We start from the raw sequence: 15,660 nt of genomic DNA, 5'->3' as shown, positions 1-15,660 counted from the left end.
GTTGGCTTTCATGCATACGGTGGCACTAGAAATCCCAGTCTCCTGGTGGTTAGTCCAAAGTCACCTAGCTGGCTTTCATGCCTAAAGTGGGAGTAGAATTCCCAGTCTCCTGGTGTTTGGCTCACTCAGTCGGCTTTCATGCATACGGTGGCACTAGAACTCCCAATCTCCTGGTGATTAGTCCAAAGTCACCTAGCTGGCTTTCATGCCTAAGGTAGGACTAGAACTCCTAGTCTCCTGGTGTTTGGCTCAAAGTCACTCAGTGGGCTTTCATGCATACGGTGGCACTAGAACTCCCAATCTCCTGGTGGTTAGTCCAAATTCACCCAGCTGGTTTTCGTGCCTAAAGTGGGACTAGAATTCCTAGTCTCCTGGTGTTTGGCTCAGTCACCCAATTGGCTTTCGTGCCTAAGGTGGCACTAGAAATCCCAGTCTCCTGGTGATTAGTTCAAATTCACCCAGCTGGTTTTCGTGCCTAAAGTGGGACTAGAATTCCTAGTCTCCTGGTGTTTGGCTCAAAGTCACCCAATTGGCTTTCGTGCCTAAGGTGGCACTAGAAATCCCAGTCTCCTGGTGATTAGTTCAAATTCACCCAGCTGGTTTTTGTGCCCAAGGTGGGACTAGAACTCACTTGTCTCCTGGTGATTAGGCCCAACAGCTTTTGTGTCTAAGATGGAACTAGAACTCACGGTCTCTAAAGGTTTCTTAAGCCAGCACCTTAACCGCTAGGCCAAACTAAGGATAAAACCAGACTGAAGAAGCTACTATTCCAGCTAATTACAATCACAGACTGCGCTAGCTAGGTTGGTGGGAACCAAGCACCAGAAAGGGCCAGAAGCCCACCCTCGCTTGGGGCAAAGTAAGAATTTGCCAAAGCCAGAGAAGAAGGGAAGGGAATATGACCTTGCCAACAGCCGAGAAGAAATCCTCAAGGTCTCGAGGGCGGATACGGGCAGCTAGCTGCATGCAGAAGACCGTACGGGCGTCACGTTCTTCGGGGCTCAAGCTGCCCAGAGGCTCCCTGTGTTGGGAGAGAAGCGGAGTCATTCAGACGCAGAATTGGATGCTGGGGAGCAGAGACGAGGCACGTTAAAGGAGTTCTCTCTCAGCCATCCGCCCTTATCCATGTTGCAATACTCACCGGAGGGGACTCTTCTCTCTGAACAGGGGACTCTTGCTGTGGCCAAACCGTCGCCTGCGGGGAAACAAGAGCACAAGCCCGGATCGCAACTTCAGCAGCGGCGACACAATCACAAGGGTGACCGTGTTTCCCCCGAAAATAAGACCGGGTCTTATATTATGTGTCAACTTGGAAAGCATTTCCACGTCTGTTCTCAGGTTGACGTTGGAGGAAAGGAGGGAGAGAATTCCACGCGTATCGGCTAGAGTCGGATCTCAGATTACTACAGCAGGCTTGTGAGGCGGGAAATTTAAATCCTGCTGCTGCACCTCGCTGGTGAATGTGATTTATGACACAGACTGAGGGGAGGGGAGAAACAGGGGTAAAGTTCAGCCATAATGAAACTGAAGTTAGATCTGACTCCACGCGGGTATTGCCGAGATATTGTTCCTAATAAATGACTGGATTTCTTTTGAAACTTGGCTCGAGGCTCGTAAGTTAATTAGGGCGTCTTTTGGAAACCCGACATTATTTTTTTGCGCCAAAAGATGCATTGAGCTTATTTTCTGGTTAGGTCTTAGAGTTAATTTTCCGGCTGGGTCTTATTTTCGTGGAAACAGGGTACTTCCACAGCACGACTGGCCTTGCTCGTTATTCATGGCATAATCAGGTTATCACTGCAGGTATAGACCTCGGCCTATCACCGTAACCGAGCCTGTCCATTATGATCACAAGGAAGACCATACTACGATCTGGCCTACAGTGCTGTTGGACTGCTCACCCTGGGGGTGGTGGGGTGCGGTAACGGACTCTTTCCTCCCGCCGGCGCTCTCGGCTCCGAGATCGGCTGGCTCGCCTATTACGATCTCGACTGCGGCTCCGATGGCGGCTTCTGCTCCGATGGCGGCTGCGGCGATCCCGGCTCCGGCTTCGTCTACGATGACGGTCTCGGTCCCGACTACGGCTAGGAAGAACGAGCATTATCAGATTTGGCATCAGGGGCGGGTGAAATGTTGCTTTTGATGTATTTCCTGCAACTGTTTGGCAAAGTCTCCGTTTCGCCCCAAACTACAAACCGGAAACCTTGAAAAGCAAAACATGTGGCCCGTCAGGCCTGCAGCGATATTCCTTTTGGATCTTTGCCACTTTTTATTATTCTACTATGCTTTTTCTATTGTGGAAAAACGGGAGGGGGGAATTGTATGGAATTAGATGCTATGTAGCCAAAACAAAATTCTTTCTAGAAAACCAAGGTTATCCTTTGTCTCCGCACCTCTCCGTCTGACCGGAACTGGTTGCCAGCTGCCAGCATGGCAGTGGGAGATGGGACCATGGGATGGGATTGTGGGTGTGGGGGCAAGATCCTGAACTTTCAACTAGGTGGGGAAAACCAGGAAGCTTTCAGATTTGGGTTTTCCCAGATGTGCCAACATGGCTCTCTTAATAAATGGGAACTTTGAGCAATACTTTGCCTTTGGACTCGGATTTCATTTTGGATGCTATTTGGAACCCTGACATGGCCATGTTAACCCAAGTTCAGTCACATGCCCGCAGAGGTTACTTATAAGTCAAGGACTACCTGTATAGCCTATAGAATCAGCAGCATTCTTTCTATCCCATCAACAGTCCCAACCTTGTCCGAGGACAATTCTGGCATTTGCCAAAGTAAATCTTTTGAATTGGGAGAAGCTTCTGGCACCTCCGAAAACAGAATTTCGGATAAAACCAACAGGCCTGTCTGAGCTACATCATCATCATCGTTTAACGACCCCACAATCCCTTACGGGATGGAGTCTGGGCAACTGAATGGAGCTAGCAGAGCGTTTAATGGCCGGATGCCCTTCCTGGTCGCCAATGCGGAGTTTTGTTCATACAGGTGAAACTCGAAAAATTAGAATATTGTGCAAAAGTTCATTTATTTCAGTAATGCAACTTAAAAGGTGAAACTAATATATGAGTTAAGACTCATTCCATGCAAAGCGAGATAGTTCAAGCCACGATTTGTCATAATTGGATGATTATGGCGTACAGCTCATGAAAACCGCAAATCCACCATCTCAGAAAATTAGAATATTACATGCAATCAATAAAATCAATAAAGCAAGGATTGTACATAGAACAATATCGGAACTCTGAAAAGTATAAGCGTGCCTATGTACTCAGTACTTGGTTTGGGCCCCTTTTGCAGCAATTACTGCCTCAATGCGGCATGGCATGGAAGCTACCAGCCTGTGGCACTGCTGAGGTCTTATGGAAGACCAGAATGCTTCAATAGTGGCCTTCAGCGCTTCTGCATTGTTTGGTCTCATGTCTCTCATCTTTCTCTTGGCAGTGCCCCATAGATTCTGTATGGGGTTCAGGTCAGGGAAGTTTGCTGGCCAATCAAGCATGGTAATCCCACAGTCATTGAACCAGGTTTTGGTGCTTTTGGCAGTGTGGGCAGCCTGAAAATGAAGTCAGCATCCCCATAAAGCTCGTCTGTTGAAGGAAGCATGAAGTGCTCCAAAATCTCCTGGTAGACGGCTGCGTTGACCCTGGTCTTAACGAAGCACAGTGGTCCAAAATCCTGTTGCTCCTTGGTCCAAAGTCCTCTTTTCTGATGAGAGCAATTTTTGCCAAAAGCACCAAAAACTGATTCAATGACCGTGGGATTCCTGTGCTTGATTGGCCTCTCCATTCTTCCTCCATACTCTGGGTCCTCGGTTTCCAAATGAGATGCAAAAGTTGCTCTCATCAGAAAAGAGGACTTTGGACCACTGTGCTTCATTAAGACCAGGGTCAATGCAGCCGTCTACCAGGAGATTTTGGAGCACTTTGGGGTTTCCATGAGCTGTACGCCATAATCATCACAATTACGACAAATCGTGGCTTGAACTATCTTGCTTGGCATGTCATGAGTCTTATCTCACATATTAGTTTCACCTTTTAAGTTGCATTCCTGAAATAAATGAACTTTCGCACGATATTCTAATTTTTCAAGTGTCACCTGTATTCTCATTGTGCCCAGAGAGAGAAATATTCGCCTCTACCTAGGATCTACACTCGCAGCCTCCTGATTTTGACCCCTTTGAGCCACAACTAACTGCCTCCCGTCGCTGACCCCCTTCCCGTGACCAATCAGATTCAAGGGATACGTTTTCAGAAAAGTCAGTTCAAGGATAGGCTGGTATGTAGCTGCCTTTGTCTCCCAGCCGAATGACCTTGAGGCAGCTTCTCGGGGAGATACAGACGTTACTTTCGCTTTCCCTCCTCCCATCGACTCTCCTGCAGACTGTCACGAGCTAGGCCCTGTGTTAAGCTTCCTTTTGTGGGGATCTCCTATGCCAGCCCCAGCCAGGGCCTGCCGACTTCTTCTGTGCTCTCTTCAGAGCTACCCCTACCTGTGTCTGTGGTCACGGCTCCTGCTACGACTCCTCTTCTTTTTGCTTTGAGGGAGGAAGCAAGCCAGAAATGAGAGCCATGTTGATGGAGGGGGGGGGGGAGAAACGAAGGGGGTGTGGGGGGAGAAACCACACAGCCCTTGTGGCTTACCTGCTGCTTTCCCCATTGCTGCTGCTGGGGGCGCTGTCCTTCTTGGCTTCTTTTCCTTGTTCCTCCGGAGACGGCTAACGAGAAAGGGGGAGAGGAAATTGTGGTAGAATATAAAAAACATTAAACATGTATTAAATTTGATCATGGAGGGTGGGGCGTTAGAGGAGTTGTTGGAAATGTTAAAAAGTCCACGAGCAACATTCAAAGGTGACAAAGAGATAGAAAAGATACCCGAAAAATTGTTGAAAGTGGAGACAGGAGGGGAACAGACAAGCAATGTAAATGAACAAGGAATTAAACAAGGTAGAAATGGAAAATAAAAACAAAATGGGGTAAAAGCACAAAGAGAGCAGAGAGGAAAAAAAGGGAAACGACATCCAAAAAAGGAATTAGCCAAAAATAAAGAGAGAAATAAATGGAGATGGGAAAGAGAAACTTGGAGGATATTCAAAAAAATCTATTGAAAAGTGAGAGGAAAATACAGAAGATATGACACATAAAAAGAAGAAAAAGAGAAAAGAAAATTTAGAAATAGTAGAATAGTAGAATGATATTATCCAGTGGAAAGAAATATTGTTAACAAGGTAAAAATATGTTTTAATTAGAACGTACAGCAATTCCATTAAGAACCTCAAAGCTGTTAAATAATTATGTCATGCTGATTATACAAAGCTTGAAATTTGAAACTTGAAGATTCATATTCTTAATGGAAAATAGATGGCAAAGAAATGATAAAGTGTTTATTTTTCAAGGGAAAGGAAAATTATATGGTTTGTACGTGTTAAAAAGTAGAAATTGGAAAATAAAGAGAAGAAAAGTCATACGGCTAAAATTGGAAATCATGGAAATATAACATAAAGTGAATTATGTCTTTTGGTGGGAATGTCAAATAGGGAATTTGGACAACACTCTATTCACAAAAGAAATTTTTATTATGTAACTAAAATAAATTAAAAACTTAAAAAAAGAAAAGAAAGGGGGAGAGGAAGTTAGACCGCATTCCTCCAGCTCCCTCCCTATTTCCTCCCCTTCGGTTTTGGGGCATTACCTGGGCTGTGGGGGGATCAGTCGGTGTCTTTGAGGGTCCTGGCTGGGCCTGGAAGAAATAGAAGGGTGGATTCAGCAGGGGGAAAAGGCACCGTGAGAAAGCGGGCACCGAAACATGGACTCCCTTTTCCGCTTAAACAAACACAAGGTCAACTGGGAAGCGTGATTCTGCTAGCTAGCAGGCACAAAGTGACACAAAAGAGAGAATTCTAGAAGCAGGCTTAAATTGTCCTCTCCAATGCGGAGGGCAGAATCCGGATCTCCAACCTCCAAAGGGCGTCCTCCATTTTTCGTGCGTTCCTTGGACATTTCGTTCCTCATTTTTAGAAGCAAAAGAAGAGGATCAAAACATCCAGTCACTATGGCCCATCAAAGATAACAACACGGCGCAGGTTCTCTCTCAATATTCTCATTTTTTTTTTGCTACTGAGAATAAGGAGGACAACGGAGAGACCTTGCCTCCAATAAATATTAATATAGGAGTTTAGAGCTGGATTAATGCAGATTAAAGTCTTTTGACCTTGGGAGTGAATATCGTCCTTAAAACACACACTTGGGACTGTACCTTTACAGGGACTAGAGAATGGGGCTGGCACAAGGGGCAAACACTGAAAGGGAGAAACCTGTATTTGCAATTCAGGTTGTCCTCAACGTACAACCATTCAAAGTTGCAATGGCACTGTAAAAGTGACTTACGACTGTTTTTCACCTGATCATTGCAACATCCCCTTAGTCACACGATCAAAATTCAGATGCTTGGCAACTGTTTCATATGTAAACATATGAAGAATGGTTGCAGGAACTGGGTATGTCTAGTTGAATGAAAAGAAGGACCAGGGGAGACATGATAGCAGCGTTCCGATATCTCAGGGGCTGCCACAAAGAGGGAGTCAAGCTATTCTCCAAGGCACCTGAGGGTAGAACAAGAAGCAATGGGTGGAAACTAATCAAGGAGAGAAGCAACTTAGAACTGAGGAGAAACTTCCTGACAGTGAGAACAATGAATCAGGGGAACAGCTTGCCTCCAGAAGTTGTGAATGCCCCAACACTGGAAGTCTTTAAGAAGATGTTGGATAGCCATCTGTCTGAAACGGTATAGGGTTTCCTGCCTAGGCAGGGGGTTGGACTAGAAGACCTCCAAGGTCCCTTCCAACTCTGCTTTTGTATTGTATGTAGGACGGTTGCGGTGTCCTTGGGTCATGTGATGACCTTTTGCGACCTTCGAACCAGAAAAGTCAACAGGAAAGACAAATTCATGTCACAACCGTGTTACTTAATAGAGGCAGGGATTCAATGAACAGTGGCAAGAAAGGTCCAAAAATGGGGCAAAACTCGCTTAACGACCATCTCCGCTTAGCTAACAGAAATTTTGGGCTGAATTGTGGTCGTAAGTTGAGGACTACCTGTTAACTGTTTTTTTCAAGACTGACTTCTAAGTAAATGGAGACCGGCAAGACTGGGAGTTGACTGTCCCCCAGCCAGCCATCATAGTCTTCCTCTTCAGCCTCTGCCAGCTTCCAAGAAAGTTTTGCCCTGCTTGGAGTTGAGATGGGGTGTCTGGGAGGCACAAGCTGGGCCTCTTTTAATTAACAAAAACCTACTTGAGGCTCAAATCGGCAGAAAAAAAAGCAGCCATCTTATTTTATCTTATGCCTTTTTTCTGCTAAAAAAAAAAAAAGGAAGACCCTTATATTGTGAGGAGAAACAGAGGGGAGGCCAGATCCGGATCAAAGAACCGAACAATATTTGGAAAACTTGCATCTGGAATTACATCGTGTCAAACCTGCCATATAACTTTAAACTTCTCTCTATAAAAGATCCTTGGCTCCCTTTGTTGAGAAAAGTGTAGTTTATTTAGCGGTCAAGGACATTGCAGTATTGCAAAGCCAGAACTGAGAATCACGTGGCAAAATCTCTTAAGTTACTTTATCTCTCACTGCCCACCCACCCCCCGTGTAACCCGATCAGGTTCAGGAAAGATGTTTTCGTAAAGGTCCGTCCAAGCGCAGTTTGGTATGCGGCCCCCCTTGGGTGACCTTGAGGCAGCATCACAAGGAGATACGGTGTTTACTTTCGTTCCCCCCGAAACCTTCTCTCCTTCATTCCCCCTCCCCACAGTTCATGGTACTCTGTCTCGGCATAGCAGCGGAGCTGACAACTGTGTTATTGTTAGCTCTGGACTCCTGGCAAAATATAACACAATAATTACTTTCCCCACAGGTTCTGATTTCTAATATCCTCACCTCCTCTTTCTTGTACGGGGCCTCCAGCATCGCTTCTATCACGATGTCGAAGTCGTCGGAGGCCATGCCATCTTCTTGGGTCTACGAATAAGGAGAGAAAGAGAGAAGAATTAAAAAAGAAGAGAAGAGCTCCCCCGGTGGAAATGGCCACTGTGCCACCTTCTCCAAAACGAAAGGGGAAAAAGGCGGCTGGATACTCACAGGATCCCGGGATGGATTGGGGAACGCCGGATCCATGGCTGGCCCAAATGGGTGGGCTCCCCACCACCCCGAGGCGCAGGAACAGCTGGTGGAGAAGCCGGTCTAGCAGGCAAATGAGTTGGTCACAGCCTGGAAGAGAGAGAGAGAGAGAGAAGGAGGTGGTGAATGGATTTGAGGAGTGGAATATGGAACAGGAGCTGGGCCATATATGTCGCCTGGAGACAAGATGTTCTACACTCCGGAATGGAATTGTGCTCTAAAATTACCTGTTTAGAACTGGCTGGGATGTGTATCCAGCAAAGAACAAAACCCCGAACCCTCCAAATTAATTATCCCTTCGTTTTTTACACAAAGGAAACAATACTCCAAAGGCAACAAAGAGGATTAGGGGACTGGAGACTAAAACATATGAAGAACGGTTGCAGGAACTGGGTATGTTTAGCTTAAGAGAAAGAAGGACTAGGGGAGACATGATAGCAGTCTTCCAATATCTCAGGGGTTGCCACAAAGAAGAGGGAGTCAAACTATTCTCCAAGGCACCTGAGGGTAGAACAAGAAGCAATGGGTGGAAACTAATCAAGGAGAGAAGCAACTTAGAACTGAGGAGAAACTTCCTGACAGTTAGAACAATTAATCAGTGGAACAGAAGTTGCCTCCAAAAGTTGTGAATGCCCCAACACTGGAAGTCTTTAAGAAGATGTTGGATAGCCATTAGTCTGAAACGGTAGAGGGTTTCCTGCCTAGGCAGGGGGTTGGACTAGAAGACCTCCAAGGTCCCTTCCAACTCTACTATTGTATTGTATTATAATACTGTATGTTTTGGAGTATAAGACACACTAATTCCCCCCCTAAAAGAGGCTGAAAATTTGGGTGTGTCTTATACAACAAAACTAGCCCCGCCTACACCCGCCCTTTGACCTCCGTGCGTCCTCTTCCTGGCTGCAGAGATTGCCACAGACAATGGCGTGCGTTTTTGGGCTCTACGCCTCACGATTTCAGCCTCCCAGTGCTCCGTTTGAGATCTGTTCAAGGCTGCTGGGACCGCCAGAGCACACCGCCGCCGATACGCATCACGTTTTTGGCCTCTGCACATCATCGCGTTTTCTGGCAGCGATGTGCTCTGGCGATCCCCGACTTGAACGGGGTCTCAAACGAAGTGTTTGGAGGCTGAAAACGCGAGGGGCCCGGAGCCCCAAACTGACAACGGGGAATGGCTGCTGCCTTGTCTTGTCGCTTCCCTGCTTTCATATCTGGAGCTCCCTGCGACGATCAGCTGGGCTTTAGAAGCTGCTTTTCAGCGCCCCAACGAGACCGAATCGCGCGCGCTCGGTCCACAACCAGTGAACTCATGTGCTGAAGCTGACCAGGCTAAGAAGGCTAGCCAGATGAGGTAGGCAGATTCCCCCCCCCCAATTTTCTTCTCCAAAAACTAAGGTGCGTCTTATACTCTGTAGCGTCCTATACTCTGTAAAATACGGTAATCTATAACAATTGGCCTTTGCATGTTTTCTCTCTACTATTTCAGATAAAACTTTGCTTACAGGGGTATGTGGTCTCCCGCCCATCCCTATTTCAAAATCCTTCAGACAGCGGAGACTGAGCGTATTTTTTTATTTCTCCGCTGGGTTAAGATAGAGCTATAATTTATAAGCATTTTGCAAGTGTGACTTGCTTCTGAAAGAGATGGAGAAGAAGAGAAGAAAATGTTTGGATGGAAGGCTGAGGGGGGAAAATAGAAAAAAAAAAACCTGTGCTATTTCTCAGCAGTAAAGAAAGCCCTAGTCCCTACGGGGAGAGGGGGCGGTCTATAAATCTAATAAAACCTAAACCTAAACTTTTGTATTTTTAAAAAGTTGGTTTGTAAGTCGAGTTTTACAATATTGGTGCAAATTGTGGGCCACAATATTACCATCAAACCATTATTTTTAAGTATGAAATACAATACAATACAATAGCAGAGTTGGAAGGGACCTTGGAGGTCTTCTAGTCCAACCCCCTGCCTAGGCAGGAAACCCTATACCGTTTCAGACAAATGGCTATCCAACATCTTCTTAAAGACTTCCAGTGTTGGGGCATTCACAACTCCTGGAGGCAACTTCTGTTCCACTGATTAATTGTTCTCACTGTCAGGAAATTTCTCCTCAGTTCTAAGTTGCTTCTGTCCTTGATTAGTTTCCACCCATTGCTTCTTGTCCTGCCCTCAGGTGCCTTGGAGAATAGCTTGACTCCCTCTTCTTTGTGGCAACCCCTGAGATATTGGAAGACTGCTATCTTGTCTCCCCTAATCCTTCTTTTCATTCAACGAGACGTACCCAGTTCCTGCAACCGTTCTTCCTATGTTTTAGTCTCCAGTCCCCTAATCCTCTTGGTTGCTCTTCTCTGCACTCTTCCTAGAGTCTCCACATCTTTTCTACATCGTGGCGACCAAAACTGAAATGTTTACTTAAAAAAGAGAAAAGGCATTTTATAAACATGTTTAAAAGAGAGAGGAAGGGAAAGAGAAAGGAAGAGAAAAAAAAAGAGAAGAAGAAAGGAAGAGAAACAAAGAAAGAGGGAGGGAGGGAAAAGGGGGGAAATTGATTCCTTGTCCATAACATCTTTGAAATGCAGAAAATGCTAATACAAGTCATCCACAACTTACGCCGGTTGCTTAGCAACAGTTCAAAGTTATGACCGACTTTGTCAGAGGTACTTATGACCTAGATTCAAAGTTCTGGTAAGTCGCTCCCTCCCGTGGTCACTGTCATAGGTCATTTGATCCCCTTTTGCGACCTTCGGACAAGCAAAGTCATCGGGGGAAGCCACATTCACTTAACAACTGAGTTATCAACTGAATAGCGGCAGTGACTCACTTAACAGCGGCAGCAAGAAAGGTGGTAAAAATAGAGCAAAATTCACTTAGCAAGTGTTTTGCTTAGCAATGGATTTTTTTTTGGGGGGGGGGGGGGCTCAATTGTGTTTGTACGCCGAGAACTTTACTTTCCTATTATATTGGAAACATTTCCTCTCTGGCAACCCAGATGTCTGTCTAAGGAACTTCAAAAGTTCCACCCACCAGGCTGGCTTTTCCCCTCACATAAATGCGAATAAGGAAACAACTCCTGTTGAATTCCCACCTGCTAAAGTTACATGAAAGTTATGGGAATCTTCCTTTTTTTTAAAGAAAGGGAGGGAGGGAGGAAGGAGAAAGAGATAGAAGAAAGAAAGAAAGAAAGAAAGAAAGAAAGGAAGAAAGGAAGGAAAGAAGGAAGGAAGGAAGGAAGAAAGAAAGAAAGAAAGAAAGAAAGAAAGAAAGAAAGAAAGAAAGAAAGAAAGAAAGAAAGAAAGAAAGAAAGAAAGAAAGAAAGAAAGAAAGAAAGAAAGAAAGAAAGAAAGAAAGAAAGAAAGAAAGAAAGAAAGAAAGAAAGAAAGAAAGAAAGAAAGAAAGAAAGAAAGAAAGAAAGAAAGAAAGAAAGAAAGAAAGAAAGAAAGAAAGAAAGAAAGAAAGAAAGAAAGAAAGAAAGAAAGAAAGAAAGAAAGAAAGAAAGAAAGAAAGAAAGAAAGAAAGAAAGAAAGAAAGAAAGAAAGAAAGAAAGAAAGAAAGAAAGAAAGAAAGAAAGAAAGAAAGAAAGAAAGAAAGAAAGAAAGAAAGAAAGAAAGAAAGAAAGAAAGAGAGAAAGAAAGAAAGAGAGAAAGAAAAGGGAGAAAGAAAAGGGAGAAAGAAAAGGGAGAAAAAGAAAGAAGGAAGGAAAGAAAGAAAGAAAGAAAGAAAGAAAGAAAGAAAGAAAGAAAGAAAGAAAAGGGAGAAAGAAAGAAAGAAAGAAAGAAAGAAAGAAAGAAAGAAAGAAAGAAAGAAAGAAAGAAAGAAAAGGGAGAAAGAAAAGGGAGAAAGAAAAGGGAGAAAAAAAAAGAAAGAAGGAAGGAAGGAAGGAAGGAAGGAAGGAAGGAAGGAAGGAAAGAAAGAAAGAAAGAAAGAAAAGGGAGAAAAAGAAAGAAGGAAGGAAGGAAGGAAAGAAAGAAAGAAAGAAAAGGGAGAAAGAAAAGGGAGAAAAAGAAAGAAGGAAGGAAGGAAGGAAGGAAGGAAGGAAGGAAAGAAAGAAAGAAAAGGGAGAAAGAAAAGGGAGAAAAAGAAAGAAGGAAGGAAAGAAAGAAAGAAAGAAAGAAAGAAAGAAAGAAAAGGGAGAAAGAAAGAAAGAAAGAAAGAAAGAAAGAAAGAAAGAGGAGAAAAAGAAAGAAGGAAGGAAAGAAAGAAAGAAAGAAAGAAAAGGGAGAAAGAAAAGGGAGAAAAAGAAAGAAGGAAGGAAGGAAGGAAGGAAGGAAGGAAGGAAGGAAGGAAAGAAAGAAAGAAAGAAAGAAAGAAAGAAAGAAAGAAAGAAAGAAAGAAAGAAAAGGGAGAAAAAGAAAGAAGGAAGGAAGGAAGGAAAGAAAGAAAAAGCAAGAAAGAAGAAAGGTAGGGAGAGAACAAAAGAAAAAGAAAGAGAAGTGAGAGAAAAAGAGAGAAAGAGAGAGAGAAAGAAAGAAAGAGAAGGGAGGGAGAGATTGGGAGAGAAAAAGAGAGAGAAAGAAAGGAAGGAAAGAAGGAAGGAGACTGCTTTATGAGTGGGGGAAAAAACAATATCCTGTAATATCACTCCAGACTTCCATAACTTTATTCAAACCTGCAGTTACTTTTACAAAACTTTGGAATCCAAGGAGAAACTGCCAAGCTTGGATCATTTGGGAATGCAGCATTTCTCAATCTTGGCAACTTTTAGGATGTGTGGGGTTTCAATTCTGAGATTCCCCCAGAATCCTTTAAATCCCAGCAATTCTGGGAGCTCCAGAAGCCCACCTATCCTTAAAAGCTGTTCAGATTGAGGAAAAATTAGGAATGCAACACTGCCCTAAAGGACTTCGCCATCCTGGGGGGCAAAAAACAAACAAACATTTCTAAGAATTCTCCGGCTTGGCCCAATCCTAGCTGTAAATACTGTCTGTATAACCTGTAGAATCGGAACGGACATCATTCCACCCATCCAGTTCCCGCAAAGCGCAGAGGCGCAAAGACAAAAGACGACCTTGGGCTTTCTAGAAAGGATTTTGTTTTGGCTACACATTAAGTAACTCCGTACAATCCCCCCTCCCATTTCCCCCACAAATAGAAAGTGCATAGTAGGACAACAGAAAGTGTGGCAGGCCTAAGATCCACAAGAAAAGATGGCTGCAGGCCTCACGCATAAACCTACCGATTTCACCAACTCAGAACAGGAGCAAAATTATCCTCTGTACACCTCTCAAAAGATTTCACAAAAATTCTGGCCTAAATTTATTCTCCCCACTCGCCGACCATCTCAGAAACAGTTTGCTTTTCTAGCAGCTCAGCGTGAGAAATTCGAATTTGTATCTTTTCTCTCGTTTCCCCTTCTTAATCACAGCTTTCCTTTCCCTTTTTCTCCTACTTTTTGCTTGCTCTGTGTGTGTGTGTGTGTGTGTGTGTGTGTGTGTTATATCAGAGTTCCCCAATCTTTGTGGGTTGGTGGCCGGGAATGTGGGTGGTAAGGAGGTGGTTTCATGGGAGGGGCAGGCATGCACATGCGCGAGCACCCGTTGCTTGCGCGAGTGGGGCCGCGAGCGCCTGCGACGCTCACACAAGCGGGGCCGCAAGCAGAGGTGGTTATCAACAGGTTCTGACCGGTTCTGGAGAACCGGTAGCGGAAATTTTGAGTAGTTCGGAGAACCAATAGATACCGCCTCTGGCTGGCCTCGCCCCCACCTATTCTCTGCTTCCCGAGTCCCAGCTGATCAGGAGGAAATGGAGGTTTTGCAATAACCTTCCCACACATCCTGCCCCACACATCCCTACGACCAATCCGCTCTCACAGAGAGGGACTTCTCCGGGTGCCGACCGCCAAACAGTGTCGGGGGGCGACACCCAGGAGCAGAGCCTTCTCTGTGATGGGCCCAGCCCTGTGGAATGACCTCCCCCGGGACATCAGGATGACTTCCGATCTCCGCTCCTTCCGTGTACAACTGAAAACTCCAACTATCTGGCCTGGCTCAACCGTAATTTCCTCGTACTCCTCCTGACTGTCTGTTTTTTAACATTTTGAATTGGATTGTACATGGGGTATTGTAATTAGGGTATTTTAATGGTTTTTAACTGTCTATGTATTGTATCTGTTAACCTCCTCCGAACATGTGTGTCTTTGTACTTATGTATGTCGTGGATTTATGTAAATGTTATATGTTTTTTACTCCATTGTACGCCGCCCCGAGTCCTTTTCGGAAAGGGAGCGGCTAATAAATTTAAATTATTATTATTATTATTATTATTATTTTACAGTATCCTTATGCCCACAGAAATGGTAGTAAAAAATGTTGAATCCCACTACTGGCCACAAGCCTCCATGATGCGCAAGTGGGGCTGTATGTGCATGCCTGGCGCACACCATGAGGCCCGGTTATGAGTAAGGCCACAAGACCGGTAGTGGGACACGGTCCACAGGTTGGGGACCCCCGTGTTAGATCATAAATTAATAAAATTGTGACAAACAGAGAAATCTAATTTGGACCACGACCACAAGGACCTGCAGATCAGAACGCTAACGGATGCTGACATTAGAGGAACAGAATAAGGTGTTTCAAATACCTTCCTAAAACAAGTCCAGGAAGCCTCCAAAAACGCGGTTCTCAAATTTTTCTTCCTCACGGACCCGCAAGACTTAAGATTTCAACTGTAACATTGCTTCAAAAGGCTCCGTGGACCCCCCTGCGACGACACGGCGGCCCACAGGGTTGAGAACCACTGCTCCCAAAGGCTGCGAAGCAGAAGGAATCCATCTGTTCGTTTCTGCGTCTTTCACAGAACCTTTTCCACAGATGCGCCGTGAAATGTTCAGCTGCCAATGCATGTTCGGTTTTCTCTCCTGTCAAGCCACCTTTCTTTCCTTGGGAATTTTTTTTCTCTTTCCCAACTGGGAAAACAACGCTTTAAGGCCTCCCAAGCCGAGCCACCTACCCCAGGAAGGCTACAAAAGTGATCTTGAATAAAAGAGATTGCTATCATTTGCAAGTTGCTGTATGAGCGTGTGGGAGTTTCTAAAAAGCGTATTTGAATTTCCAAAGGTGAACCCTTTACATTCTTCCTGCCATTAAGTCTCAAGACTGCTCATCCTTCTTTCTAAGGTAAGAATAATAACAGGGTAACTGTCATGGAACTCTGCCCTTGAGGTTATCAGCAACTGTATATTTACTCTGATGTTTTTTTTTTTCTCTTCGCTCCGTGTTACCCACGAAAGAACTCTGTTGCTACTTATTCTAAAATAAAGGGAAATTGACTGGAATGTCAGTGGGAAATTCATCTTTTCATCTCCTAACAATTTAACCAAGGCAACACAAACAACAACAACAAAACCCTGACAATATCTAGCAATAAACAACACATATTGGAAAGTATGCAAGTCCCTTGGACTGCAAGGCGATCAAACCGGTTACTGCTAGAGGAGATCAACCTTGAATGCTCTTTAGAAGGCCACATCCTGAAGAGGAAACTCAAATATT

The 15,660-nt window shown here is 44.6% G+C and overlaps 1 protein-coding gene across 2 annotated transcripts in view; it reads right to left on the bottom strand.

The window, feature by feature from the left end:
* Positions 1-377: 377 nt before the first annotated feature.
* LOC309382207 (putative RNA-binding protein 23) overlaps positions 378-15,660 on the bottom strand; it is a 20,675-nt gene continuing 5,392 nt past the window's right edge. Inside the window, exons 3-10 of one of the 2 annotated variants that reach the window (XM_081933789.1) lie at positions 8,143-8,271; positions 7,942-8,022; positions 5,700-5,747; positions 4,652-4,725; positions 4,501-4,545; positions 1,902-2,084; positions 1,142-1,195; positions 390-1,021 (exon numbers count right to left, since the gene is read on the bottom strand). In XM_081933789.1, the coding sequence (XP_081789915.1) occupies positions 796-1,021; positions 1,142-1,195; positions 1,902-2,084; positions 4,501-4,545; positions 4,652-4,725; positions 5,700-5,747; positions 7,942-8,022; positions 8,143-8,178 (747 nt within the window). In that variant the 5' untranslated portion in view covers positions 8,179-8,271 and the 3' untranslated portion in view covers positions 390-795. Of the gene's footprint in view, positions 1,022-1,141; positions 1,196-1,901; positions 2,085-4,500; positions 4,546-4,651; positions 4,726-5,699; positions 5,748-7,941; positions 8,023-8,142; positions 8,272-15,660 lie in introns of both variants that reach the window. The other variant, XM_081933790.1, reaches the window with a different exon arrangement.

Source organism: Natrix helvetica (assembly GCF_964273705.1).
Source record: "Natrix helvetica genome assembly, chromosome: Z".
Classification (NCBI taxonomy): Eukaryota; Metazoa; Chordata; class Lepidosauria; order Squamata; family Natricidae; genus Natrix; species Natrix helvetica.
Note: the sequence above shows the minus strand (reverse complement) of the source record. Positions and strands in the feature narration are given on the sequence as shown.